Consider the following 27,260-nt stretch of genomic DNA (forward strand, 5'->3'; position numbering starts at 1 on the left):
GGAGTGGAGTTTAATGGAGGAAACCTTGTAGTTTTAAATCTGACTTCAAACATGGTGATTGTAACTGTCTTTGACCTATTCAAAATCAGGACAGTTTGCTTCCTGATTTTTAGTGGTGATTTCCCATAGGATAAACTGAAAATTCACTTTTTTTTTTTTTTTCCCTCGATGTGCTAGGAAGCAATAGTGACCTCAGAAGAGCTTGGGCAAGACTTAGAGCACGTTGAGGTTTTGCAAAAGAAGTTTGAAGAGTTCCAGACAGACCTTGCAGCTCATGAGGAAAGAGTAAATGAAGTGAACCAGTTTGCTGGCAAACTTATCCAGGTAAACATTCATGTGTTGAAAATCTCTCTTGGCAAGTCTGGTATAACACAGCAAGCTTTTGTCTGCAACTTCCTCTTTTTCCCCCTGGTTTGGTAGCAGATCTTTAAGCTTTACTCTACATGTGCTTAGATACTTGGCTATCTTAATCTTAAGTAGTCATCATTTGATTAATTTGTTCTTCTGCTGAACAGCTTGAGTAACTGCCCCAGCTGAGAATGTTCCTGAAAATGTTGAGAGTAGTGATTAGTAACAGAAACTGTTGTATTTGGGGTTAAATGTATTTCCTTCGGACAACCAGGATTAATATATCTTCTCTTCTGGTATGTCATCTGAGGCTTGATCAAGGATGAAGACAGGGCAGGAAGTATTGCATTCCAGGAAAAAAAAGATACTGTTTACAGCCCTCTTCCCATTGACTTCTTAGTACATAGGGAAACTTAAAGTACTGCAAGAGCGTTGAATGTTTACACACTGAGGTTTCAGGGAAACTGCTGAATTGAGTGATCATCTGGAAAGTATAGTAATTATAAACTGATTTCTTGAAAAGCAGTAGTGTTTCAAGGTTTTGTGAATGGATGTAAAACCACAGAACATATGAAAATAGCATTTTCCCTTTGCTTGCTAGGAACAACACCCTGAAGAGGAACTGATAAAGTCCAAACAGGATGAAGTAAATGCAAGCTGGCAGCGTCTTAAGGGGCTTGCCCTTCAGAGGCAAGGAAAACTCTTTGGGGCAGCTGAAGTTCAGCGCTTCAACAGGTATGATCTTGGCTGGATCTGCTGAAGTGATGTAATATTTGTGTGGATGTTTAATGAGGCATTCAGCTGCATACAGTAGTATGAGAAGAGCTACTGTCTGTTACATTTTTGCTTTACTCTTCCTCGTGACTTGTTGAATGAGGACCTTGTTGTTCTAGAATTACCTTAGAATAGTCATTCTGATTTAGCTTTTCAACACTTGGCAGTTTTGTTCATTCCTGCTAATGACAGTTTTGCTTCCCTTTCCTCTGAGGGTTTTTTCCTCCAATTCTGTCCTAGATGAGCCTTAGAAGGAGTGGATTTTTGTTGTCAGATGGATGTCAGTCCAGTTGTTCTGGTGGTCTTTGAGCAGCGTGTTTTTTCTATCCTCATCTCCATCTACAGCATTTTGAGATTTGCTGTAATTAAGTAGGAGAAGGGTCCAGAGTGGGAAATGGACCTACTAGGTGATGGTGCTCAGTGGTGCTATAATTCCTTGTTCACATCTAGTGACACCATCTGAAGAATGGCCTGCCAATATGCTTCAAGGTTTTTTGAGATTTAAAAAAAAAAAAAAAAAAAAAGTCTAATTTTTTAGGGTTTTGGTGTTTGTGGTTTGTTTTTTTTTTTCCTGTTGTGGCTTTTCTTTTTTTATTTTTTTAAAGGATGATTGTAGTTGGCTGCAGTGTTTATATATACGGGCTTGTATGCCAGTATATCTGGCATACATACAGGAAAACATCCTGCTTCCTTCCTTTTCCCATACAAGATAGCCTGCTTTCAATTTCTGCTTTGTTTTGAAGGGATGTGGATGAAACAATCAGCTGGATTAAGGAGAAAGGGCAGTTGATGGCCTCAGATGATTTTGGCAGAGACTTAGCCAGTGTGCAGGCTTTATTGCGTAAGCACGAAGGCCTAGAAAGAGATCTTGCAGCTCTGGAAGATAAGGTACCCATACGAGATGCATTTTACCTACAATTTAAACAAGGTAACCTGCTTGTAAAAGACTGGAAGCTTACTCACTGTTTGTGACTGGGTTTAGGTTAAGGCCCTTTGTGCAGAAGCTGACCGTTTGCAGCAGTCTCACCCAATAAATGCTTCTCAAATTCAAGTGAAACGGGAGGAGCTGATTGCCAACTGGGAACAGATCCGAACTCTGGCAGCAGAGAGGCATGCTCGCCTTAATGACTCCTACAGGTAGGAATATTATCATGCTGAAACAACCTTTCTTCCTTATTCAAATTTGGGAAGAGGGCTCTTGGGAGGAAAAGAAAGGGATGCTGTTTCCAAAATTTTTGGATGATTCTGGTGTTTTCAGAAGTAGTCTTGTTCACCAAATTATATTTTACAATAACTTGTAGTAAAAGAAATATTTATATGATAAATAAATACAGCTTTTGGTCATTCTCTGGATGTGGATCAATTATGAAAATAGACATCTTGATGTTTTTAGGACATTGCCTTTTTTCCCATCTGAGTTGATATCTGCATTTTGAAGTACATTTTCTGACTATAGTTTAGTTTTGCTGGGTTTTTTTAATACACATATTACAAATCTGTTCACTGTGGAGTCCTTATAATTCTCTGTGAAGGCTGAAGTATGGTATATTGCTTGATGTATTGTCCTAAACTAAATGAAGTACCTGTTTCTGTGATAGTTGCTTTGTTGCTGTGGGACTTGTCTTCATCCAATCTTGTTTCTATACTAGCCTGGTTGTCTATGGAACATAATCTGTTAGATCACTGTTGAGAAGCCATACTAAAGTGAAACTTATCCTAATATGGTGGTTAGTTTACATCCTTTCTGGTTTTGTCTTTCTGCTGTTTGTTCCTTCCCATGATGCAAGAATTATGGTGGTGGAGACCCATACAAGTAATCATTTTTCCTTTGCCTTCCCTCTCATAATCTCTTCAGATCAATTAACAGCAAGTTTAAAAGGGAAACAGAAACTGATCACTTTTGCTGATAAGTGTTAAGCACATGCCAAAGGCAATAACTGTAAAAGCATGCTGAAAGGAACCTGAGAATTTGTTCGCATGTTGTTTTAAGGCTGAGGCATGTGCAGTTGGAACTTTCTGTCTGTTCCCCCCACACACACACTGTGTTTTGGTTGTGACAGAAGCAGTCCCGTGGGCTATCTTGAAACACTCTGCTTGAGAACTATCTTTTGATTTCTGTTGTCTTCAACATACAGGCTTGTAGTTAGGAATATTTCTTTTACTTTCATTGTAAGTTATATGCAATACATGTCCTTGAGAAATTGATTTTGAAACTTGCATTTTCCTAACTTCAAAAGGCTTCTTTTTTTGACTGAGAGCATATTTAGTTATTTAATATTCTGATTGCATTTTGGTATTGTCTTGTTTTGTTTCTATCTGAGGAACAGCTTTTATGTTTGTAACCCTTTCTTTGAGGTAAGGATGGAGAAACCATGCAAACAAATTATTCCCAACCATTTTTGCTTTTGCTTTCCTAAGGCTGCAGCGCTTTCTTGCGGACTTCCGAGACCTCACCAGCTGGGTGACTGAGATGAAGGCTCTGATAAATGCTGATGAACTTGCCAATGACGTGGCTGGAGCAGAAGCCCTTCTAGATAGACATCAGGAACATAAGGTATAAAGGTTATATTATACAGCCAAGTCCGGTTAGCAACCCTCAACAACTGATACATATGTCTAACGCAGTCTCCAAGTCAGAACTGCTGAAGTTGTATCACTAGAATCAGTTGGTCATGCAACTAACACAGTACTAGATTGCTGTCCTGATTTAATATTTTTACTTTGTTTCTTGATAGTAGATATACACTAATAAGTAAGTATTTTAAGAATGCTTATGGTAATATTTTACAAAAAATTATTAGACCTCATAGCAGTCAGTTGTACTAATGACTCTTAGCTCTCCATCACAAGGAATTCCTATATGTAAGCAGAAAGAGTGTAGCTTAAAACCAACCTTTAGTTTCATTTTAACATATGAATTTATACTTACCTTATCTGCATCATAAGGTAATACATTTCATTCTAGTTTTCATGTTAAATGTAAGGTATTTAAAGATAGTTGAATGTTTATCATTCAGGTGTCCAGACTGTTGTCTCTGTGTTATTTTCAATAGCAGTTTTCATATTCTGACACTCTGTTCTAAGATAAATGTTGGTAACAGCTTACACACATCCCCTTTCACAGGGAGAAATTGATGCCCATGAAGATAGCTTTAAATCTGCTGATGAGTCTGGCCAGGCTTTGCTTGCTGCTGGGCACTATGCTTCTGATGAAGTTAAAGAAAAGGTAAGTTGAGGGCAAGAGCTCCTAGAAGAATTTTGTCTTTTCTGTGTCCCTTAATTTAAAAGTTCATTTCTTGTTAAGATCGTAAGCTGCAAAGTATCATCCCTCTAGGTTACAGGGCTTTTTTAATGCATATAAGTAATGTGTGCTTTTCATTCTCAAATTGACAGCTTCTGCCTGTCTATTAGTAGGAACTATTAGGACTATTAGTACTATCTATTAGGAACTATTAATATATCTTTCCACCAAAAGAAAAATGGGTTATCTGTTTATCTAAGTTTAGGTTTGCTATCAGAAGTGTCAGTAAATATGTAGTATTTTTAAATTTTGGTTTTCAAACTAATGGGGCCTCTTACGAAGTCTGCATATTGAAACATTGGTCAATCAGACAGTTCAAATGCCGTAAGTGAGCGTGGGCCAAAAAGATTTCAGAGGCTGAGAGAGCAGGATGTTTTGCTGAAGAGCTTCTCTTACAAATAGGTCTGCAGTCAAAAAGAGAGTGGTTGTCCATTAAATGTCTCTGTGTAGATTTAATTTGGAAAAGCAGAGTTTTCTGACTGAAGTCAGAAGGTTGTAGCCACTAGGCAAGCTTGATAAGCTGAGAAAAGGCTTGCCCTATATGAGGATGATGATGTTGGTAACAGAATGATTCTTTACACAGGAGGTAATTTTCAGTCCAAGTTAACCACTTCTTTAGAGTCACAGCTTGATTTTTACATTGAGATGGAAATGAACCAGGACTGTTAAATAAAATTATTATATATTCCTCTTCCCAATCCATTAGCTGACCATCCTCTCAGATGAAAGATCTGCCTTGCTAGAACTATGGGAGCTTCGCAGACAACAGTATGAACAGTGCATGGACCTGCAGCTTTTCTACAGAGACACTGAACAAGTTGACAACTGGATGAGCAAACAAGAAGTGAGTGCATATCTTTGAACTCTCCAGATATGGTTGATTTTCATTTCTGGCTAGTCTTCTGTAGACTTAAAACAATTTACTAGTATTTACTAATGGCTGCCACTAAACATGCACTAGTGAGCAGGGTGCTGTGCAGAGTTATTTATCTGACTGCCCAAGCTGCTGCAATGACTGTTTCCATCTAATGCTGAAGCTATTAGTTGTGACAAGTTGGCTTGAGATTGCTTTTATGTGTGTTAACTCTTGTAAAATGCTGTTTGAATAAGAAGCTAAAAAGAATTATTCAGAATCTTTGGCTGTTAGAGGTGTACAGGGAACACCATCCCAGTGTATCATCCTTTACTTTTCAATAATATCATATGGTATGAAACATCACTGGCCATGCTTGAGTTGACTTAGAGTAGCTGAGCACGGAAACATGAAAATGTGTTTGCTTCCTTACCTTAGGCATTTCTGCTGAATGAAGACCTTGGTGATTCTCTGGATAGTGTGGAGGCTCTTCTAAAGAAGCATGAAGACTTTGAGAAATCCCTAAGTGCCCAAGAGGAGAAAATCACAGTAAGACATTTACATTAGGTGATCATTAAATGGGCAAGAAATAAAACAAGTGAATTTGTTGACTGGAGAGGAGATGCTGCTGCAGCATGATAGAGAAGGATGGGGTTTGCTCTACAGAATGATCTGCTGTTATGTGGGATGTATTATCTCTAAATTATGTGTATTGTCTCTAAAATGGAAAATAGTGGAAAAGATAGGATAGAGCTCAATTGCTGCCTCAGAGACCTGAGTAACCCAGTGCTTGCATACCATGCCAGCATGCATGGATGATGATTTGTCAAAAATCTGCATTCTTCCGCATGTAAGATGATGGTACAGTAAAAAAGGGTGTAACAATAGCTATCTTAATGGCTTTCTGTTAGTTTTACTGTGATAAACTTTTGAGAATTAAGTACTACTTAATTTACTTAATCTACTTAAGTAGAATTTACTACTAAGTAAACTTGCACAATTTCTATTACACCAAGTAAACGGAAACCATTTTCTCTTTAGGCTTTAGATGAGTTTGCTACTAAATTGATTCAGAATAACCATTATGCCATGGATGATGTTGCTACACGCAGAGATGCTGTAAGTATCCAAAATAGATTTGGACTGCAGACTTCAAATCGTGTTCTGCTTTATTATTTTAAATGGTATGACTGCAATACAGGATAAGTCAGAGGAGCTCTCCCAAAAGTACGGATACAGCGGTGGTTTTTACAAGCTTGAAGAATTTAAAAACCTTTTTATTTTTTTCAGCTGCTGAGCCGCCGAAATGCCCTTCATGAGAGAGCTATGTACCGCCGTGCTCAACTGGCAGATTCTTTCCATCTGCAGCAGTTTTTCCGAGACTCTGATGAGCTAAAGAGTTGGGTTAATGAAAAAATGAAAACTGCAACAGATGAGGCATACAAGGTAAACACAAAGACTAATGGTAGAGTAATTTTAAGCCAATACCAGGCTTAATGTAATCAGGCTAATGATAGGAAGCAGTGTCAGCCAAAATGTTGCTGATAGTGGGCGGTATTAATGGCAACAGGAGGAACTGTAATTTCTTCCTGACCCCAAGGGGAATTTTCCCATCATACTGTAATCATGCTTATTCAGTAGCTTAAGTGTTCTGATTTAAGGCATATTTTTGGCACCAAATCCTCTGGTGACATCTTGGCATGTATATAAATGTAGTCTAATTTTAAAAATTCTTCAGGGACCTATAGATACTAATTTTGGATTGAAAGGTTCTTTTTCTTTCTTCATCTGTAGGATCCATCAAACTTGCAAGGTAAAGTTCAGAAACATCAGGCTTTTGAAGCAGAGCTTTCTGCTAATCAGAGTCGTATTGATGCACTGGAGAAAGCTGGCCAGAAGTTGATTGATGTCAATCACTATGCATCTGATGAAGTGGCAGCTCGTATGAATGAAGTTATCAGCTTGTGGAAAAAACTTCTGGAGGCCACTGAGCTCAAAGGTATGACTTGCTCAGAAGAATATGGGCAATTCTTTTTCTAGAGAGTTTAGCTGGGAGAAGACAGGAAGTGAGTTAAATGAAGTGGAAAACTTAAGTCATCTGTTCCTCTTGCCACTCTGTCTTGGTCAGGTATAAAACTGCGTGAAGCCAATCAACAGCAGCAGTTTAATCGCAATGTGGAAGACATTGAGCTATGGCTGTATGAAGTAGAGGGACACTTGGCTTCTGATGATTATGGAAAAGATCTTACTAATGTTCAGAATCTTCAGAAGAAACATGCCCTGCTAGAGGCAGATGTTGCTGCCCATCAGGTAAGGGAAATAATTTTTCTTCCTGCCTTTTTAGATCTGCTCACTCAAAAGTATTCACTCCAGAGACCTTAGCAGGTCTGTATTTTAATTATTTTTGTGGCTTTGGGCTTTACAGTTTATTTATCAGAAATAATTTTGAACTGAAACAAAGTGTATGTCTCCAAGAAGAGTATCTTCATGACTTTGACAAAAATAAGCTTTTTGAAAAAGTAAAATAATTCCATACTGTGACCTGCTGACAGCACAGCAGTGTTCTGTGCTGTGAATACCAGCTTAAAAAGATGTGCTGTCCTTTGTGTAGGAAATAATTCCCCGCTTAGACTCTCCATTTGCAAACAGCTTATTCTTGTTCAGTTTGTTTTCATATAGCTCTAAGAAATGGGAGGGGAGGGAGAACAGATCAGTTTTTAAATATAGAACTTTACAGCAAATGGTTCCTTCGTTTGCAAATGATCGTTAGGGGAATTAAATCCACGCCAAGAAAATCAACAAAATCTGGGTTCCCACAACTGGAATTACCAGTTGTTAACAATTGAAAAATGGTTCATCTAGAGTAGCGCATCTGTAAAGTTAATGTAATTTCAAGAATCTTTTGTTTATTTTATGAAATTGACAGATTAAAACCTATTACATTTACATAATGTGTTGAATATTATCCAGGATGTAATTATTACCAAAATTATTGCACTGGCAGTGTGCAGCTGAGGTTCTCTTTTGTCACAACATAGCTTATTAGCTAAGACCTGAAAATGTTTTCAGTCACTGCAGCCATCTTACAGAAATTCTGACATAATGCTATTGCTGAATTAATTTTAGGATCGTATAGATGGCATTACCATCCAGGCACGCCAGTTCCAAGATGCTGGGCACTTTGATGCTGACAATATCAAGAAGAAACAAGAAGCTTTAGTAGCTCGTTATGAAGCTCTAAAGGATCCCATGGTAGCTCGCAAGCAGAAACTTGCAGATTCTCTTCGCCTGCAGCAGCTTTTCCGTGATATTGAGGATGAAGAGACCTGGATTAGAGAAAAAGAACCTATTGCAGCTTCAACAAACCGAGGTTGGTCCATCCCGATATCTCCAGGATTTAGATGTCAGAACTGCTCCGTTCTTGTCTCTTTATGGAACATTCCCTGGAAATTTCTGAAATATTTATTGTAATTAACATTGCCTGGAGTTACATATTTGCCATTGCCCGTGGTTCTTTAACTGTTATGTTACTTCTACAATTCCAACGGGTAACTTAGTTTTCATAGTGCTCTGTCTTCATTGTGATAGTACTTTTTCTGCAAGTTTGTCTAGCACTGGTTGCAGCTTCCTTGAAATTTTTGTTTAGTCTGATGACTCTGAATTAGCTGATTAACTATTTTATGTCTTTCAGGCAAGGACTTAATTGGCGTCCAAAATCTGCTAAAGAAGCACCAGGCTTTGCAGGCAGAAATTGCAGGCCATGAGCCCCGCATTAAAGCAGTCACACAGAAAGGAAATGCTATGGTGGAAGAGGGTATGTCTCAATGTTTTTTAATTCTTTCTCTTTCAGAAATGCAAAGGTATTTGTGCTGGACTTTGTTCTCTGGCCCTGTACAATTAAGAATTACTGCCTGTTTTTATCCAAGCACTAGACAGGTACCTGCTAGCAGAATGAACTTCTGGTCTTTCTTTCACCTGAAAATAGATTCCTTGGTGGGAACCTGTCACGATTTTCACAGATCTCCATCTGCTCTTGACAAACACATACGAGCCCTGTATTCAACAGCTTTGTGCCTATGATATTTAGTCTCCATTTTAAAATCTATTAAAGGTTTGTATCTGATATACATAATCATGATGTGAGAGGTGATCCTCCACAAAGACAGTAAGAGTCATTCCTGCTTTTAAATAAGCATGTATCTATTTCTGACTGGGTGCTCTTAATGCCAGAATACTAAAAACATTTCGGTGATTCCAGGATTCAGAATGTATGTCTGAAATAGTATTTGTCTGCTGTCAAAACTCTGCCACTGGAAAGAGATGACCTTTCCTGTTTCATCATTGAGAAGAAATGTTATGATGTGGCTTGTTTTGTTCTTAATGATTCAAATATTCCTAGTACGGTTTGATTGACAGGTACAGTGTTTTCCAGTCTGAGGCAAAAGGACAAGCTGAGTTGTGCTTTCACTATTCTAGTCAGAATAGGCTACATAGGTTTAAATGGGTCTAATTTCTGTGACTTTCAAGAAGTACAAGTAATCTTTTAGTGTGTATTACTTATGTCTCCTTAAGTCCTTCAGTTCCCTCTCTTTCTGTTACCTAGGACATTTTGCAGCTGACGATGTGAAAATCAAATTGAATGAGCTAAACCAAAAATGGGACTCTCTGAAAGCTAAAGCATCTCAGCGTCGACAAGACCTAGAGGATTCCCTGCAAGCTCAGCAGTACTTTGCTGATGCTAATGAGGCAGAATCCTGGATGAGGGAAAAGGAGCCCATTGTAGGCAGTACAGACTATGGAAAAGATGAAGACTCTGCTGAGGTATTTGAGGTTGTTGTTTGAAACAGTTTTGCATAAACAGAGTGAGGATTTGTCCAGTGGTAGAAAAGTAAGGAGCTCTGCTGATTTCAGGATTCTTAAGAAAAAGGGCAGAAGATTCTTTCATCAAACTGAATTTTGGCTTAGGGTCAAAGATGACAGTTTTTCCCGTGTCTTCATTATTGCACGTGAAATTTTGCTCTTCAGTATATTAAACCAATTGTAAGGAAACTTTATGTTTGTATTCACCTATTTAATAGGGTTTTTGTAAAGTATAAGACGACTAATATCAGCAAATTCCTCGTTTGATGTTTCATTTCAGTGCAGGTCTGATTTTCAGCAGTTCATTGGTCTGGAAGTAATTTTTTGTCTAGAGTTGTTTTACTGGTATCATTCTGTGGCCAAACACCATGTCCCAGACACTGCTGACTGACATTTCATCAAAACGAAGTGCAGTTTAAAGGCATACTGTCAAACTTAACACTACTTCCAGAGTGATATGTGGTATTCCTGGTCACAACAAACAATGTTTCTGAGATAAGGTAGAGGAAAAGCACGAGAAGCATTTGGACTATTATCTAGCCTGTGAATAAATAGAAGTACTTATTCTCATGAGAGTCACAAGACTGGCAGCTCTGAAAAACCCACATTACCTGTGTATGGAGCCAAAGCATGTATTTTAAGCAGAGTAGTATTTGTAAAAAGGCTAGGTGTACACGTTGTTTTTTATCTTTTGCTTTCAGGCTCTTCTGAAGAAACATGAAGCTTTGATGTCTGATCTTTCTGCTTACGGCAGTAGCATACAGGCGTTAAGGGAACAGGCCCAGTCATGCAGGGTAAGGAAGGATGCTAATCATGTTGCTGAAATTCTTGGGTCAGCAAAAGGTAAAGACAAAGCTTAATAACAGTTGTTGTTTTTGAGAACTTATTGCAGACTGTTCTTGATTTTCTCAAAAAATTTAGTGGTCTGTTTTTATAGTCATAACAGGCAGCTATGTTGCATTGGAAGAAAACAGTATAATGTGGTGGTTTTCAAGGTTTAAGCCCAGACAGCACCGAAAATAAGTCTATCTGTATTACATTTATTTCAACAAGAATCATTTTAAGGCACTGCAGTAGCTTTACTAAGGCTGAAGTATTTTTTAGGACAACTACATTGATTGTAATAAACATGGAACAACTCATTTTTCTTCTTCTTCATTAGCAACAAGTTGCTCCTACAGATGATGAAACTGGAAAAGAGCTTGTTCTGGCACTCTATGATTACCAAGAGAAGAGTCCCCGGGAGGTGACTATGAAAAAGGGAGATATCCTCACCTTACTCAACAGCACCAACAAGGTATGCTCTTGCCTTCTGGTTTGCTGAGCTGCTTTTGGCTCACTTGGTTTTGTGTTTTCTGTGGAGCGTTTTTTTTTTTTTTTAGTAAGAGCATTCAAAGTTAAAGAATTTGCACATTTAGTCCATGTTCCCATTCAGCACTTCAGCATACCACTTCAGCTCATTCTCATGACTCCTCTATAGCTGCCAACTTTTCTAAGTCAGATAAACAACATATGCTATAGGGCATGTGTCTGTGAGAAAACTTACTTCCCTCCTGTTGAAGAATTTTTTGACCAAACACAAGAGGAGACATGGAAGTAAGACCTTGATGTCTTCAAGAGATATTTTGTTTGAAATGGTCTCCATAAAAAGAGAAAACTGTTGTGAGCATCACTGGTTTTCTTGCGTTAATAGAAGCCTCTAATTTGCAGCTTTCACTTGCTCAGCATACTTTATGCTTAGTGGTTGCCTCACAGTGGTTGCTGCTTTTTTTTTTTTTTTTTTTTCTTCTTTCTTTCTAGGACTGGTGGAAGGTTGAAGTTAATGACCGTCAGGGATTTGTACCAGCTGCCTATGTGAAGAAACTAGACCCTGCCCAGTCTGCATCCCGAGAGAATCTCCTCGAAGAGCAGGGCAGCATAGCATTGCGACAGGAGCAAATTGACAACCAGTAAGATCTAACTGATGAGATATGACATCCATCCAGCATTTGCTGGCTTGGCCTTTGCCTCACATATGCCAGAAGTTTAACTTGATGCCTCTTACACTAGGGAGTAATTAACTGGAGCAAAACAAGGGGCTCCTCTACCAGGGGCACCATATTCAGTTGTTTTATTCTAGATTTTCTTGTTGCTTTTCCCATTTTTTAACTGTAAAACTCATGACACTAGAGCTCAACTTGCTGTCTGACTTCAGTATTTTATGTGTTTCTTTTGTTGTTGTACCTAACAACTTAAACTTGTTTGTGAGTTATATCTGTCCTAAGCAGCTCTTGTATTTGTAATTGTCACTGCTTAATGTGTGATCTGTTTTGAAAAGCTTTCTTAAATTTGGTTACATAAAGTACAGTACCCTCCCTATACAGGGCTGCCTCTGGAGGTGACCTCCTTAGGAGCTGTGACTACTTTGGTGCTAGCTCATTACCTCTTTTCCTGAAATGTGGTGCCATTATTTGTTGCCATTACATAAGCTAAAACGTGCCACCCTCTTTGCCCCCCCACCCCCCCTCTCTTAAAAGAGGAACATGCCATTGCAAATAGAGAAAACTGCATGGCTGCTTGGTAATAACCACCTAAAGCACATGGTAGTTGTAGATTAGTTCAAGCAAGTGCTGTGGGTGATAGCTGTGAGCTACTGGCTCATCTTATCAAGCCACTTGGAAGCCAAAGCTGAAAGTTTTATGCATACTCCCATCTGTTTGTACAGCTACGCTGTCATTCTACATGAGAATTGCTTCCCACTCAGTTGTTTGGAGGCGCCAGTTACTACAGCGACATACAATAATTACTAGCTTTAGCTCTAGAATTTAAAAAAAAAAAAAACCACACCAAAACCAACAAACCCCACCCCCAAAACCAAACCAAACCAAAATAATAAAAATACTTGTACCAGTGAGAAGAAAGGATGCTGGAAAATTGTGATGCATTGTTCAGGATTTTAATAATGTGAAACTTTCTCTATGGGTTTGCATGCTGCTTTTAAGAACTAGAACAGGGTGCCTTATTTTAGAGCCAAGGAGAGGGGACCACCCTTTAGTTTACAGTCACATGGCACAATGATCAGGAAATGAGGAGACCTTATAGAGAGAGTTCAACTGTACTGCTGAGGTTTCCTTATGTGAATTGTACTCCTGGTCTGATTTGCTTTGTTTGCTTCTGAATGACACCTAATTTTCTCCATTTAAATGTGAACTCTTAACCATCTCCTACCACAGACAACCCATGGATGGAGCTGCTGCTTTCATTATTTTTGTTAATCTGACTAATTTTTTGCATGCATTTGCTGTGCTCCCTCTGTCTGTGCAGGACTCTCATAACTAAGGAAGTCGGCAGTGTATCTCTGCGTATGAAACAGGTCGAAGAACTGTGAGTAGGATTAGCCCTTTCTAAACCATGCTGTCTCCATACTGTCACTGTTCATTCTCCCTTTGTTTCTTTCTTTGGGAAAGCTGCTCCAAAGAGACATGAAGGAAGCAATTTCTGCAATGTGAATTATTTTAGTTTAGATGAGTGTCATGGTATGTGTTTCATGTGTTCCTTATAGCCAGCCATCCAGCTAGCTGCTTATCTTGTTGGTCACCTCTGTGCTGCTAAATTGGTTGATGATGTTATTTTCCATTATGCTGATTTTGCTTACCAAATGAGGCTTTAGTGATATCTAGACTGTTTTCTTTAAAAAGCATCTCTTGCATTTTCTGAGGTGCAGATAGAAATATTAGTTTGTATATATATATAAAATATATACCAAGTATTACATCACATATGAATGTCTTAGAATTTGGGAAGAGTGGGGTTATCATGGTTTATCATATACAGCAACATTCATGCTGGGTAGTCAAAAAGCATTAGTTTGTTTATATAGGATGATTGTTTTTTATTATAACATTAACATTAACTTAATTTTCAAACTTGTGTTCATGTCTCCTGGAAAAAATACCAAGTTTGCATTATGGTCTCGGAAGTTGCTGGGTAATCCAAAGCAATAATGTTCATTGGCTGTGCCTGACTGTCTTTTCATAGAGAATATATTTCTTAAGAATCAAAAGTAAAAGCATTATGTTAATCTCTGAAGTGTTGCAAAGCAACTTTGAGGTAAGGCCTGCTTCTAAAGGAATTTTGCCCCAGATCCTCTATGAGCTTCACAAATATTTAATACCTAGAATTGTATGCTGAGGCAAACATCTGCAGTCGGGGCAGGCTTCAAAACAGCATTTACCTCAAATCAGGGTAGAATGTTTCTATTCAAACCTAATACGAAAGATTCTTAGCTCCTTTCTATTCAGTCTTAAACCAGGATAGACAGGAAACCACAAAATCTCTGCTTCCATGGAAAGACTTAGAGTTATCAGTTTGATGTATAGACATTACAGCCCAGGGTATCAAGGACTTTCTTCAACAGACTTTGTCATGTCCAAGTTATTGGTTAGGAAAATGCTACATTGTTGAACTCTTCAAGTTGGGAGGTGTAATTGTTCAGTGTTTGCCTGTGTGCTCCAGGGTGGGGAATGAAAAAATTGTAAGGCTGCCTTTTCCCCATTTGAGGCCCTGGCAGGTATCTCAGCAGTGTCACGTATGATTTGATTTAATAACATCAAAGTGGTTATCTTCATGGCTTAATAATGAGAATCAGTTGCTGATGTTGATCACTGTAGTAGAGCAATGTGCAGTCTGATTTGGAATGTAAAATAACCCAAACAGATGCAGCTAGAATATCTCATCTTCTGGAAGACTTAAAATAAGGTAACAGTAGGAATGGGTGTTGAGGGTGTGGCTTTTCTGAATGCAGATTTTTTTAAAAACAGGCATTATGCATCGCTAAAGAGATCTGTAATTCAGTATCAATGACTGTAAAACTTCTGTTGGCTTTTTTCAGCAATAGCTTGGAAAAGGTCTTGTAGGATCGTCTGTGTCTAGTTGGTTACCAGGAATCAAATAGGAGACATCAATTTTCTTGTGGTTTTAAATAAATGGCGGGTCTTTTGAGGTTTATTTGACTGTTCAAACCAGTTTAAACATTTTAGAGGTTTTACTTTGCATTTATTCTAATGTAAATGAGGAGTAATTTCGCTGATGTTGGGAATTCCACAGATACAAAAACAGTGTATGTGAAATTAGTTTCATGGATTTCCCAGTTGAATATAGTTGTGTTATCAAAGAAGTAACACTTTTTTTTTAAGCATTCAGCAGATCTTGCACTGAATAATGGCTAGGTAAGACATTTATGTCCAGGAGCTGGGAGGCTAGTGGATTTTAATAATATGATGGCAAACTTGATGTGCTATAGGAAAATACCTCTCAGAAAGTAAGACCCTGTGGAGTCATTCCTGCCCTGCAATGCTGCTGTAGCTTAAGAGCCTACCCTGACCTGAGCTGTGATTTGGATTTGCTTTTGCACAGTAAAGTTTTGCATGTGGGAGATCTCGTTTTGGTGTGCATATCCATGTAGAGGAGAAACGTGCAGTTTACATTTACCAAATTATGTACAAGTAGATCATTCTGTAGAAGAACAGTGTGTAGACAGCAGGGATTTCCCACGTCTTTGGTGATACCAGTACTTGGTTAGTTACTGTGACTCTGCTCAGTTCAATCTGACTGCCCTTTGTTTTCCTTTTCTGCTTGTTCCAGATATCACTCTCTTCTTGAGCTGGGAGAAAAACGTAAAGGCATGCTAGAAAAAAGCTGCAAAAAATTTATGCTTTTCCGTGAAGCTAATGAGCTTCAACAGTGGATCAATGAGAAGGAAGCTGCACTTACAAACGAGGAAGTGGGTGCCGATCTGGAGCAGGTGGAGGTGTTACAGAAGAAATTTGATGATTTTCAGAAGGTATGTTGTAATGCTGCATAATGTGTGTGTTAGTTTTGGCCTTCAGGCTTTCTGATCATATATCCATGATAATTTTTCATAACTGAGCATAGCTGAGAAGGAAACATAGCTTTGAAAATAAAAAGGTATATATGCATTTTTTAAATTTTGTTTTGTGAGGATAGAGAGAATCCCACATTCAAAAGTCTTCAGTTTGGTTACAGTCTCCAGGTTGCTACATGCTTCCCAGCTCCCAGAGAACTGAAACTCTCTTTCAACACATTCAAATACAGAATCTGCCAAGCTTTGCAGGAATTTCATGTTGTGTAAAGCATAACCTTCAGTTAAGCTATTCTCTTCCTTTTTGTTGAAAGGAAAGATGCATTTTAGTTTCCATCTGTAGAGTTTTTCCCAAGATAAGAAAAAAATAATTCTCCGCTTCAAAATGCGGGTAGGCTTTCAGGTGGGTTTTTTAGTCCCAGTGTTTGCAATACTAGTTAATTATTATTTTTTTTCTTTGCATGAGGTGTGAAAGAATTGCTTGGGCAGATATATTTATTCTGTCCACTTTGGTAAGATACTGAGCACTGAAATGCAAAGATGCATGACCTTATACATTGGACAAGACGGTGATTTGACAGTTCTGTGGACATTATGTTTACAGCTTGAAAGCTGGCTAACACACAATTTGAGCCAACCTAGTATTGTAGGTGAGAAGATGATAGTGTCATTTATTAAAATTTAAATGCAAGTTCTCCAGTGCTTTTTTAACCAAGCTCCCTTTCTGCTTTGTAGAAAGCTCTCTGTCAGTCTGTTTGGGTGGAAGCATTTAAGTGTCATAGTAAAATTACTTTTTAAGTTGGCCTTTTAGCTAATTTATGCAGCAATATGGATGATAGCTTTTGATCTTCATGTTGGTTATGTTGTATACCTGACAGTTTAAAAATGTATTCCATTCCTGATTGTTAATTAGCTTTGTGTATGGAAAACTTTGATAGTGTGTTTCTTTAATCCATTGACGCTTGGTGTTGGCAGCTGGGGTTTCTTGGCATAGACTCTCATGCATTGTATATTCAGTGGTAACTGTAAAGGTCAAGTTTGCTGAATTCCTGCTGTTTACAAACGGTATGCTTTTTGGCACCCCTGGTGTGCCAACTTGTTGCACATGTTTTGCTTGTGTGAATGTTAATGCTGTGATATTTTACTGTTCTGTGCAGGATTTAAAAGCTAACGAGTCACGTCTGAAGGACATAAACAAGGTTGCGAATGACCTGGAGTCAGAAGGGTTGATGGCAGATGAAGTGCAAGCAGTTCAGCAACAGGTCCACTTTTTCTCTGACTTAGTCTAAACCTCTTGAGAAGCAAAAGACTTTCTTCCTTTCTTTCGTCTGTTATCTTCCGCTTTGTGTGTCATTGCAAGATTCTAGCTGTTCATTTTTGCTCGCTGGTCTGATAATACTGGTATTCTAGCCAGAGATGCTTAATGCCTGTTCTGTAGTGTGGCCATCACAAGGGTACCCTTTGAATTGTTTCTTTTTAAATAATGCTATAGCAAATTGCACCATCTAGAGCTTTTTTCTTTTCTTTTTTTAGGAATGGAAAGTCTTTAAAATAATATTAAAAGTCATGGAGAATCCATGCATTAGCTTTGCTTCGTATAAATTTGAAATTTCAGCCTTTATTTCTTTGCAGGAAAAATGGTGAGGAATGCTAGGGGAAAAGAGAAATAAAATAGAGCTCAACGTACAGTGGAGGCGTCTTATGGGTTTTCTGTTTTGTGTTTTTAGTAACATGCCTATTTTTTTGCCAGCTTTTCACATACTTGTGCTATTTCTGTAAATAATTCTATCAGGTGCCGACAGAGTATTGAAGCAGCTTGTTTATTTTTCTGAACTCTAAGATGATGTGTTGCAGTAGATGGTTGAGTAGCCAGGCTCCCATTTCTGCTGCACGTTTAGGTTGTGTGAGTGCTATTTGGCTTAATGACATACCGGTAACGAATTTGTAGAAGGATGGAAGCATATCTCCTGCTATCTTCCCTTTCTCAAAAAACAGTAAAAGCTTTCTTTCTGTTAGAAAATAACAAGTTGTTTCTGTTTGTCCTTTTTCCTTCACAGGAAGTCTATGGTATGATGCCCAGGGTAAGTGTTAATTTCTGAGATAGCGTGGCAATTGTAACAGGTTTGGGATGTACAAGTAGAAGTTCAGCCATAATTGTAGTTCATTTCCATGAAGGAACTCAATAATGACTTTGAATGGACATAAAAAGATTGTCTTATTTTTAATCCCTTTATTTCCTGAGTGTCTCACCCCACCTCACAAAACAATGCAGAGCAGGATAACCCAAAATGACACAAATACTTGTAAAAATTTATTTACTCTGTTATGGATTGAACATGGAGAAGTTTCAAAGATTTTTAGTACATTCTGATACTTTAGTTTTTGCTTCCTATTTAAAGTTGTTTCTTCACATTTTCAAACAGGATGAAACTGATTCTAAGACAGCCTCTCCTTGGAAGGTAGGTGCCATTACTTAGTAGCACACAACAGGAAAGTAAAACAAAAACTACAGCACATCATCTTTTTGAGACCATACACCTTCTCATATACCCTTTTTTCTTGTCTTTTTTTTTTTTTTATCTGCCCCCACCCCCCCCCCCCCGCCCGGCAAAGACTGTTGACAGAGTGATTTTAATGGTGTCCTAGTCTCAGCAAGTGTTTGAATTGGTATTGATTTAGGGTTAGTGACTTTCGTTTCACTTTGCTTGTTTACTTCAACAAGGATGTTGCAAAAATTTGTTGACCATCCAGCAGGAATTCACCTTCATATACTTGCATACAGATTCTCTTAATATATAAAGATGTCATATAGATACTACTCTTTGTTCTAAAAATAAAAGCCATCTAGGCAAAGTCAGGTGACTATTTCAGCTCTCTATTTGCAGGTATGATTATGAGAGTAACTGAGATAGGTTTCCAACAGAATTGCTCTAGGCATAGAAGTTGCCAACAGTCCAGTCTGTTTTTTACCTCTGCTGTGAAATTCCTTTTTGTTTTGAACTTGTACTGTAAGACTGATTACAGTTTTTATACCAACATTTTTAGGTATTACATGGCCACTAGATGCGAAATAGTCCCTGTTCACTTAGCATGAGTTCTTTTACGTAGTGAGCAGAAAGAAATGTTTTTATTCCTGAAAATCAAAGCCATTTATGTCAATATTCCTTTAGTAAGGAATATGTGGTATGTGTATAGCAGTATCTTTGTCTTCCATTATTCATATCTAGCTCATTTTCTACAATAGTTAGAAGATGGCTTTTTCCTGTCATTAGTGGCATACAATGGAATAGCTGTCACCTGCTGATGCACAAAAATATCTTGAATATTTTTTACATTATCCTACACTGTGTTTTTCTCTAGTATTTCATTCCCATGTTTCATGTCTTGCATCCACCCTCTTGACTTAAAGCTGCTTGTACATCTAAGCTGTGAATGTGGGAAAACCAGAAAAGTATGCAGTATTTTGACAGCACTGTAGAAAATGCAGCCATGTCAACAAGAATTGGGGATTTTTTAATGTTGGGTTTATTTGGTTGGGTTTTTTTTGCACAGACTGTACACATGTACGTTGAATCCTAAGAGCCTCATAGTAACTTAGCAAACTATAAGTTCTCTATGTATTTCTGCAAAAGGATGAATTTTGCTAGTAATCTATCATTGTCAGAGAAGTAGATTGAATGTTGGAGAGAATTGGTTGTCATTTTTCTGATTAGCCTTCACCAATTTTGATGATGTTCTAGAATTAGCTGCTAATTCTGAATCTGAATTAACTGCTAAGCTGATTTTTGCCAAAAACTCAGCCAAGAGTTAAACCATTTGGGTGATTCCCCCCCCCGCCCTTATGACTAAGAGTTTGGAGTTTTTTAATTCACTTATTGAATGTTGCCTTTAAATTTTCCTCTTCTTTGTCCTTACTGAGACTATTGTTGTTTGTTTCAATTTACACTAACAAGAGAGTACTCACTTGTAAATTTCTAACTATTCTTACTCTGATCTGTAATACCTTAGGTATTGCAACTGATTATTCTTAGTTGCTTTTGTAATTTACTTGCATTGATTTTCTTATTGTTTGCTTCTCTCTTTCATCTTAACCAACAGTGTATTCAAAGCACTGTTTTAAAGAGGTATATAAAATTAAAGAATTCAACAGCTTTATTGAAACCTTTAAAATCTAGGGTGTTTGTTTCTTCCTGCACTTTGTAGAGTTGTATTTTACAAAGTCTGTATTTTTGACCTAGGCCAAGTCATCATGGATTTTTAAGAAGTTTTCTTTCAGTCTGATTTTGGCTCTGATAGGTCAGAGTTGACTTTAATGCTACATTTTTTTATTTCTGCCTTTTCATACAGTCTGCTCGTTTGATGGTACACACAGTGGCAACCTTTAACTCAATCAAGGTAATTATACAACTTTTTCTGAGCTGATTTAAAAGCTGAGAATGTTTTTTACCCTCCATTTCCATAGTCTTTGTCTTTCATTATTCTTTATAAACCCTTTTGAATCAACTTATTGAAAGAAGTATGACATACACAGCATTTGCTTCTCAGGTTACATCAGTATCTTCTTATATGTGTATAACTGTTTGTTGTTACATCTCAGGAGAAACCATTAAAATTATTTTGTTTAACTAGGGTACTTGAATTTGTGCATTCTTCTGGAATTAAGCAGAATATAGTAACCTTCACCTGTACTGAAAGGCCAATCTTGACTTTTCATTTATCTTACTGACTGTTTGATGAAGTTTATATACTTTAAAAGAAAGAAACATAGCTATTTTAGGAAATCTTCCAGCATTGCTATCAGTATTCTCAGTAGACCCTGAAATAAAGCTTATAAGAATGGAGATGAAGAAGGGGTTGTTGGCATGTTTGCAAATGTCAGCAGAATGAAGAAGGTGCGCATAAGCATAGTGAACAAAATGTTACTGGTTACTGAAGTTTTCTGTGTGACATTGTAAAGCTTCAGTGAGTCCAGCATGAGAGTTTCTTGTGTAAACAGTCATGCTATAAAACTCGTCTGCAATATCAGTGGGGGTTTTTTTGTTTGTTTTGCAGGAACTGAATGAACGCTGGAGATCTCTGCAGCAGTTAGCAGAGGAGCGAAGCCAGCTGTTGGGCAGTGCCCATGAAGTCCAGAGATTCCACAGGTGAGGTGTTTGTATCATATTTGGTCCGAATTCAGTAAAATGCTTTGTCTGTTAAGAGTTCTAAAACATAGTGGGACCTATTCTAAACAAATCGTATTTCAACTCACAGCTTGTTCAGTGGAAGTTACACCCAGTGGTCCAACAAGAATGCTTTATATTCTTCCTAGAAAGACTTGTTAACACGAAAGCATGGAATTGCTGTGGGCTTGGGAGGTCTGGACTACTGTCCTATTTTGCCAAAGTTCACTTGTGTCATCTTGGGAAGTAATTTAATAGAACGGTCAACTATGAGAGCTTCTCTGGAAATCGGTGACCTGCTAGGTATCAGAGATCCTAGTCTGACCTCCATTTTAATTCTCTTTTTGCCTTCCCTTCACTCAAATCAGAGATGCTGATGAAACAAAAGAGTGGATAGAGGAAAAGAATCAAGCATTAAATACAGACAACTATGGACATGACTTGGCCAGTGTGCAGGCTCTGCAGCGCAAACATGAAGGCTTTGAGAGGGACTTGGCAGCTCTTGGAGACAAGGTGAGATTGAGAGGACAAAACCAAAAGCTTTCTTTTTATCTAGCAGAAATGATTGAACTATAGAAAAGATTCTTCTTGTTTTCATTGTGTTCATTTCCCTTTCTCTAATTCTAGGTGAATTCTCTTGGTGAAACTGCCCAGCGTCTGATTCAGTCACATCCAGAATCTGCTGAGGATCTCCAAGAAAAATGTACTGAGTTGAATCAGGCTTGGAATAGTCTGGGAAAACGTGCTGACCAGCGCAAAGAGAAGCTTGGAGATTCTCATGACCTGCAGCGTTTCCTCAGTGACTTCAGGTAAAGATGCTATTCCCCTTCCCCCAAGTTTGTCTGTCTGGTATATTATTAGTAAAGTATATATGGTATATTGTTCCACAGGAGTATTTCTGGGGAGTGTTCAAAAAAGGACTGTTTTTCCTGTTCTGACTTATTTCAATGGAGGGAGGGAAAAATTCTGTCATTAATATGTGTTCACAGGGACCTTATGTCTTGGATCAATGGAATCCGGGGCCTGGTCTCCTCAGATGAACTTGCAAAGGATGTGACTGGAGCTGAAGCTTTATTGGAAAGGCACCAGGTATGTGAAAGATAAGTGCGTATCATAAACATCAACAAATGTTTCTTTTTCTGATGCTTTCCATTTAGAGTTCCAAAAATAGATCAGGTCTAGCTCTGCCGTCTATTTAATAACGCATCTCTGTACCTTGCAGGAACACCGCACTGAAATAGATGCAAGGGCTGGCACTTTCCAGGCATTTGAACAGTTTGGACAACAACTTCTGGCTCATGGACACTATGCCAGCCCAGAGATCAAAGAGAAGCTGGATATTCTAGATCAAGAACGGACAGACCTAGAGAAGGCCTGGGTCCAGCGCAGAATGATGCTAGACCAGTGCCTAGAACTACAGGTACTCTGCTGCCTTTTTAAAAAGAAAAATAATTCCTAAGAATTATTCTTTCATAGTGATGAGCAGTGCTTTTGGTCTGTCTTTCTCATGCTTTGGAGTTTTTTCTCCCTAGCTGTTTCATCGGGACTGTGAACAAGCTGAAAACTGGATGGCTGCCCGAGAGGCTTTCCTAAATACAGAAGATAAAGGAGACTCCTTAGACAGTGTGGAGGCGCTCATCAAGAAACATGAAGATTTTGATAAGGCAATCAACGTACAGGTGAGGAGTGTTGCTGAAGTAAGGGGAAAATATTTTCTTACGCAGATTATTAGCAGAAGTTACTACTGTGTATGGTTTCTAAAGTTCAGTTCTAAATATTCAGCCATTTGGGATCTGTAGCAGAAGTCTAGAAGCGGCTAATGCAGATAGGGATATATTTCACTGTCTACGAATGGTGTAGAAATAGTGGCAAGTATTTGTGTAAATCTCTTACTGATTGGAAACAGATTTCTTTTTTTTGCAACAGAAAAATGTATGTTTTCAGTTTCTTGTAAAAGAACACCACCTGGTTTTCTTGAGAGATTGTACTGCTGTAGCTTCAAGTCCAAAAGATAACTTTTTTCCTAAATGCCACAAGTGAAAGATGTTTTGAAGTTAAGATTTCCAGTCCTGCAGAAGACAGTCTTTCTTCATAGAGTCACATTTACAATAATGTGTATTTAAAGAAGGAAAAAAAAGCCTTGTTCTGTTCCAGATGCTGCTCATCACTTGCCTTTAAGGAACCACAGTTCTAATTTATGGCTTCTGTTTTTAATAGGAAGAGAAAATTGCGGTCTTACAGTCTTTTGCTGACCAGTTGATCTCTGCTGATCATTATGCAAAAGGAGTCATTGCTAACAGACGCAATGAGGTTCTGGACAGGTCAGTATTGCCCTGTTAGATGGGATGCAGAAAGATGATGCTCTTTGGCAATGTTTTGTAGCTGTTAAACGTGGTGCCATGTGCAGTCCTAGTTCTTCATTCAACATACATATCTAATTGCATACAGGTGGCTTCGTCTGAAAGCTCAAATGATTGAAAAGAGATCGAAGCTAGGAGAATCTCAGACACTCCAGCAGTTCAGTCGTGATGTGGATGAAATAGAAGCTTGGATCAGTGAAAAGCTCCAAACTGCAAGTGATGAATCATACAAGGATCCCACAAATATCCAGGTGAATATGATTCTCAGCTCAAAAAATCAAAATTTAATTTTTAACTTTGCAAACTATAGTCTGGTTTGAAAAAACATGCTCAGGAATTCTTGTTCAGTGATAACAGAATAATACACCATGTTGGACTTGATCTCCCTTGAACAAGGAGAAAATGGAAGTTTCATTATGCATGAAAGGAGACCCAAAATAGAACTCACTTGGTAATTATTGATGCATATAATTAATAAGATATGTGGTATCTGCAGCAGCAAGTTTCCTGAAGAAACCCCTTGAGTAGCTATTCTGTCTTTCTCCCAGCATCTAGATAATAAAATAAGGAAATGGAGTTCTTGGGTCTCATGTCTGTCTTATGTTCTAAAATGTGAAGTCTCATTTATTTTCCAGTCCTAAGGATTAATTAATTAAAGTTACCTCTTATGTTTTAATACTGGTTTATGGAGTAGTATGAATGCACTGAACTACTTCTCTCGATCTGTTTTATAGCTTTCCAAACTGCTGGTAAGTAGTTTGGACTAGCCCTGGTATGTGAATTTGTTTTCTTTGTATAGCTTATGTGTAAGCACAAGGTCTGGTTGCAGTCTGTTGCTCCATCCATCAGTTCATGCAATCTCTTTGTTTTCTATTAGTTCTTGACCTACATCCAGGTACAGCTATTGATCTTCATGTTATGGGCGTGGCTTTTTTGTTAATGCCTATTCAGCATCACCTATTTATGTATTTGTTTTGCAGGTGTTCTGCATGACCTGTTTAATTTGTGGTGCATTAGTGATGTAGGTTGGGGTTTTTTAGGAGTTAGCCCATAGAAAAATGGGTTTCTATCCTCCTTTTTTTGGAAATTTGGCTATTGGGCCTGTCATCCTCCTGTCTGGATCTTCAGTGGTGATGATTTAACACATCACACACAATGCCAGCTCTGTCGCGTTTGTAGAATCAAATGCTGAAGACGAAGGATTCAATAAAACGAATAGACCTAGATGGCTTAGTTCTTGCAGCAGTAGTATAGAAGGGAATAATATAGAAGGAACACTCCAGAAAAAGTTACATACCAGATGGAAAGCTGACAGGACTTTTAAGAATCCAAGAAGTGGAGTAAAATGAGGATATATGGAAGAAGAAGACAGAACAAAGAAAGGGGAAGCAACTAGAGTAAAAAAGGAGAGAATCATTGGTTGTCACTTTAGGCTGTGGAACATTAAAAAAATTTTTTTTTTAGTTGAAAAAATTAGAATGTTATATTAAATTTAAAAAGGCTTGTCTCGGATTTGTCGTTATGGTAATTATATGGAGATATGCAATTGGCAGCTTTTTAGCTGAATTTTACATGTCGGAAAATCTAGCTTTAAAGGGTATGTTTTTATAATCTCAGCATTCAGGTTTAACAGTTCCCAAAATAAAGCAGTTCATGCAGAATTTCTCATGCCAGCGCTATAGAATTTTCCATCTTTTATTTTTAATCTAACATTCCTTTAATTTCATTCTCTCAGGGCACTGTATACCCATGTCCAATGTTACTAGCATTTCCACTTAATACTTGTAAATTCTGTCTTGTCATTTTTGTGCTATGGTTATCTTCCTGGTGGGTGGATGGATCATGTATATATGAGAGAGAACTGCGCACTTCCTCCCACACCAAGGCTCCTATTGTTCTCATGGTGCTCTCAACTTAGCAGAGAAATTTTTTTAACAAATAATTCACAGTTATTTTTATAGAGTTTATGGTTGTTAATTCACTATTTCAATATATAAAGTGGTCACATATGACTTTGACTAATATCAAAACTGCAGAAAGCACCTGCAGCAGTAATTTCCCTTAATTACCTATGGATGAGGAAGGGAAATAGAAATTTGAGAAATTACTAGAGGAGCAGAAAGGATTATCTACTGTGCTTCTGCTTAGGGTATGTATAATTGCTGCTTTCAAAGGTGATGGCATTGAAAATGAGAAAGCTTTACTTGAGTAACAGCTAAGCTTATTGCAAGGAACGTTGCATGGGCATCTGTAAAATGCAGAAGATACTGCCTGAGTTGTATGTATCGGCTCACAGTTTTGCTGGGCAAAAGCTCGATGGTTACTCACATTAATGAGAGTTACTATTTGAGTGAGCAATAAGTATTCCTACTGAGAGAGAGAACTTCTTTAGATCAGACTATATACAGACCTCTTTATGTATGTAGATAACTCTTGTGCTCTCCTCTCAACCCATGAGAACAATTTAGGAGCCCTTTGTCCAGTCTCTAACAGTTTTGCTTTTGTCATATTCAGAGCAAACACCAGAAACACCAAGCCTTTGAAGCTGAGCTCCATGCCAATGCAGATCGGATCCGCGGGGTCATTGATATGGGGAACTCGCTGATTGAAAGAGGAGCATGTGCTGGCAGTGAGGATGCTGTGAAGGTAGATACAACAAGTCTTAGAAGATTTGCTTAGTTTTTGCTTTCAGAAGTGTTTGGATAATTGGGGGAGGAGAATGTCCCTCAAAAACAAATCTTGTTTTATAGAAGCTTTTCTATTTCAACTATGCAGTAGAAATCAGGGTAATCATTCTGCTTTGTTCTCAAGGGTGAGAAGTTTTCTGATCTTATGATCAGGATGTAAAATTTGAACTGAATTACAGCGAGGCAGCATGAAATAGTGACTGTGTAATTTGCCTATCTGGAATCAGCAGCGAAACTTGTACCTTATTCTGGTTTTGCATTTATCAGAACTTCTGGTTTTCGTTTGTAGCATTTATCTTTTCCATTTTATAACAGGCACGCCTAGCTGCCCTGGCTGACCAATGGCAATTCCTGGTACAGAAGTCAGCAGAGAAGAGTCAGAAACTGAAAGAAGCTAATAAGCAACAGAATTTCAATACTGGAATCAAGGACTTTGATTTCTGGCTTTCAGAGGTAACCAAGATTGGGATTATTTACTTGCAAGACTTATTTTTTTCTAATTTTTGATTCCCTTTGCTGATGTTAGATTTTGTGGAGCCCAGTCCACCTTTGAGCAAGTCTAGATTTATTAAAAAAAAATAATCATTATTACAACTAAAAATCTTGTGGATGTTTTTATATTGTTATTTATAAACGATAAGGTGAGAAGTAGTATATTTACATAGAATCTCTTAGGAATTAAACAGGTGATGAGGCAAAAGTTTATCCTCGCTGTAGAAAATTGAGAAGAGAATTAATTTGCACAGTTTTAAAGACATTATAATTTCAAGGGTTTTGTGAAAACACAACTTGTTCTCCATCCCCTTTTTCCTTCCCCACCCCCCCAGGTGGAGGCTTTGTTGGCATCTGAAGACTATGGGAAGGACTTGGCTTCAGTTAACAACCTTCTGAAGAAACACCAGTTACTGGAAGCTGATATATCTGCTCACGAGGTATTGCTTTTTCTTTTAGTTTTGGAAGATAAGTCAGTAATCAGCAAATTCTACAGATAACACTTCAATACATGCTGCAGTCATATACTTGTTGAAACATGTTTTCTTAATAAAAACGGTGAC

The 27,260-nt window shown here is 38.0% G+C and overlaps 1 protein-coding gene across 14 annotated transcripts in view; it reads left to right on the top strand.

Moving 5' to 3' along the window:
- The window catches only part of SPTAN1 (spectrin alpha, non-erythrocytic 1), a 53,220-nt gene that overhangs the window by 13,459 nt on the left and 12,501 nt on the right, over window positions 1-27,260 (top strand). For 7 of the 14 annotated variants that reach the window (XM_041119978.1, XM_041119976.1, XM_041119981.1 and 4 more), the window contains 36 exons: window positions 178-324; window positions 950-1,083; window positions 1,866-2,010; window positions 2,105-2,259; window positions 3,541-3,676; window positions 4,247-4,348; window positions 5,130-5,267; window positions 5,715-5,825; window positions 6,318-6,395; window positions 6,567-6,722; window positions 7,071-7,275; window positions 7,405-7,586; window positions 8,403-8,646; window positions 8,968-9,090; window positions 9,880-10,097; window positions 10,838-10,930; window positions 11,299-11,433; window positions 11,937-12,085; window positions 13,440-13,499; window positions 15,759-15,957; window positions 17,154-17,258; window positions 18,054-18,077; window positions 18,420-18,455; window positions 20,344-20,391; window positions 21,049-21,140; window positions 21,527-21,671; window positions 21,786-21,967; window positions 22,148-22,247; window positions 22,381-22,578; window positions 22,691-22,837; window positions 23,376-23,479; window positions 23,607-23,769; window positions 24,253-24,267; window positions 26,033-26,164; window positions 26,521-26,658; window positions 27,033-27,137. In XM_041119978.1, the coding sequence (XP_040975912.1) occupies window positions 178-324; window positions 950-1,083; window positions 1,866-2,010; window positions 2,105-2,259; window positions 3,541-3,676; window positions 4,247-4,348; window positions 5,130-5,267; window positions 5,715-5,825; window positions 6,318-6,395; window positions 6,567-6,722; window positions 7,071-7,275; window positions 7,405-7,586; window positions 8,403-8,646; window positions 8,968-9,090; window positions 9,880-10,097; window positions 10,838-10,930; window positions 11,299-11,433; window positions 11,937-12,085; window positions 13,440-13,499; window positions 15,759-15,957; window positions 17,154-17,258; window positions 18,054-18,077; window positions 18,420-18,455; window positions 20,344-20,391; window positions 21,049-21,140; window positions 21,527-21,671; window positions 21,786-21,967; window positions 22,148-22,247; window positions 22,381-22,578; window positions 22,691-22,837; window positions 23,376-23,479; window positions 23,607-23,769; window positions 24,253-24,267; window positions 26,033-26,164; window positions 26,521-26,658; window positions 27,033-27,137 (4,644 nt within the window). The remainder of the gene's footprint in view (window positions 1-177; window positions 325-949; window positions 1,084-1,865; window positions 2,011-2,104; window positions 2,260-3,540; window positions 3,677-4,246; window positions 4,349-5,129; window positions 5,268-5,714; window positions 5,826-6,317; window positions 6,396-6,566; window positions 6,723-7,070; window positions 7,276-7,404; window positions 7,587-8,402; window positions 8,647-8,967; window positions 9,091-9,879; window positions 10,098-10,837; window positions 10,931-11,298; window positions 11,434-11,936; window positions 12,086-13,439; window positions 13,500-15,758; window positions 15,958-17,153; window positions 17,259-18,053; window positions 18,078-18,419; window positions 18,456-20,343; window positions 20,392-21,048; window positions 21,141-21,526; window positions 21,672-21,785; window positions 21,968-22,147; window positions 22,248-22,380; window positions 22,579-22,690; window positions 22,838-23,375; window positions 23,480-23,606; window positions 23,770-24,252; window positions 24,268-26,032; window positions 26,165-26,520; window positions 26,659-27,032; window positions 27,138-27,260) is intronic. The other 7 variants (XM_041119980.1, XM_030000760.2, XM_030000764.2 and 4 more) reach the window with 4 other exon arrangements.

The sequence above is a fragment of the Aquila chrysaetos genome, chromosome 24, assembly GCF_900496995.4.
Source record: "Aquila chrysaetos chrysaetos chromosome 24, bAquChr1.4, whole genome shotgun sequence".
NCBI classification, from domain to species: domain Eukaryota; kingdom Metazoa; phylum Chordata; class Aves; order Accipitriformes; family Accipitridae; genus Aquila; species Aquila chrysaetos.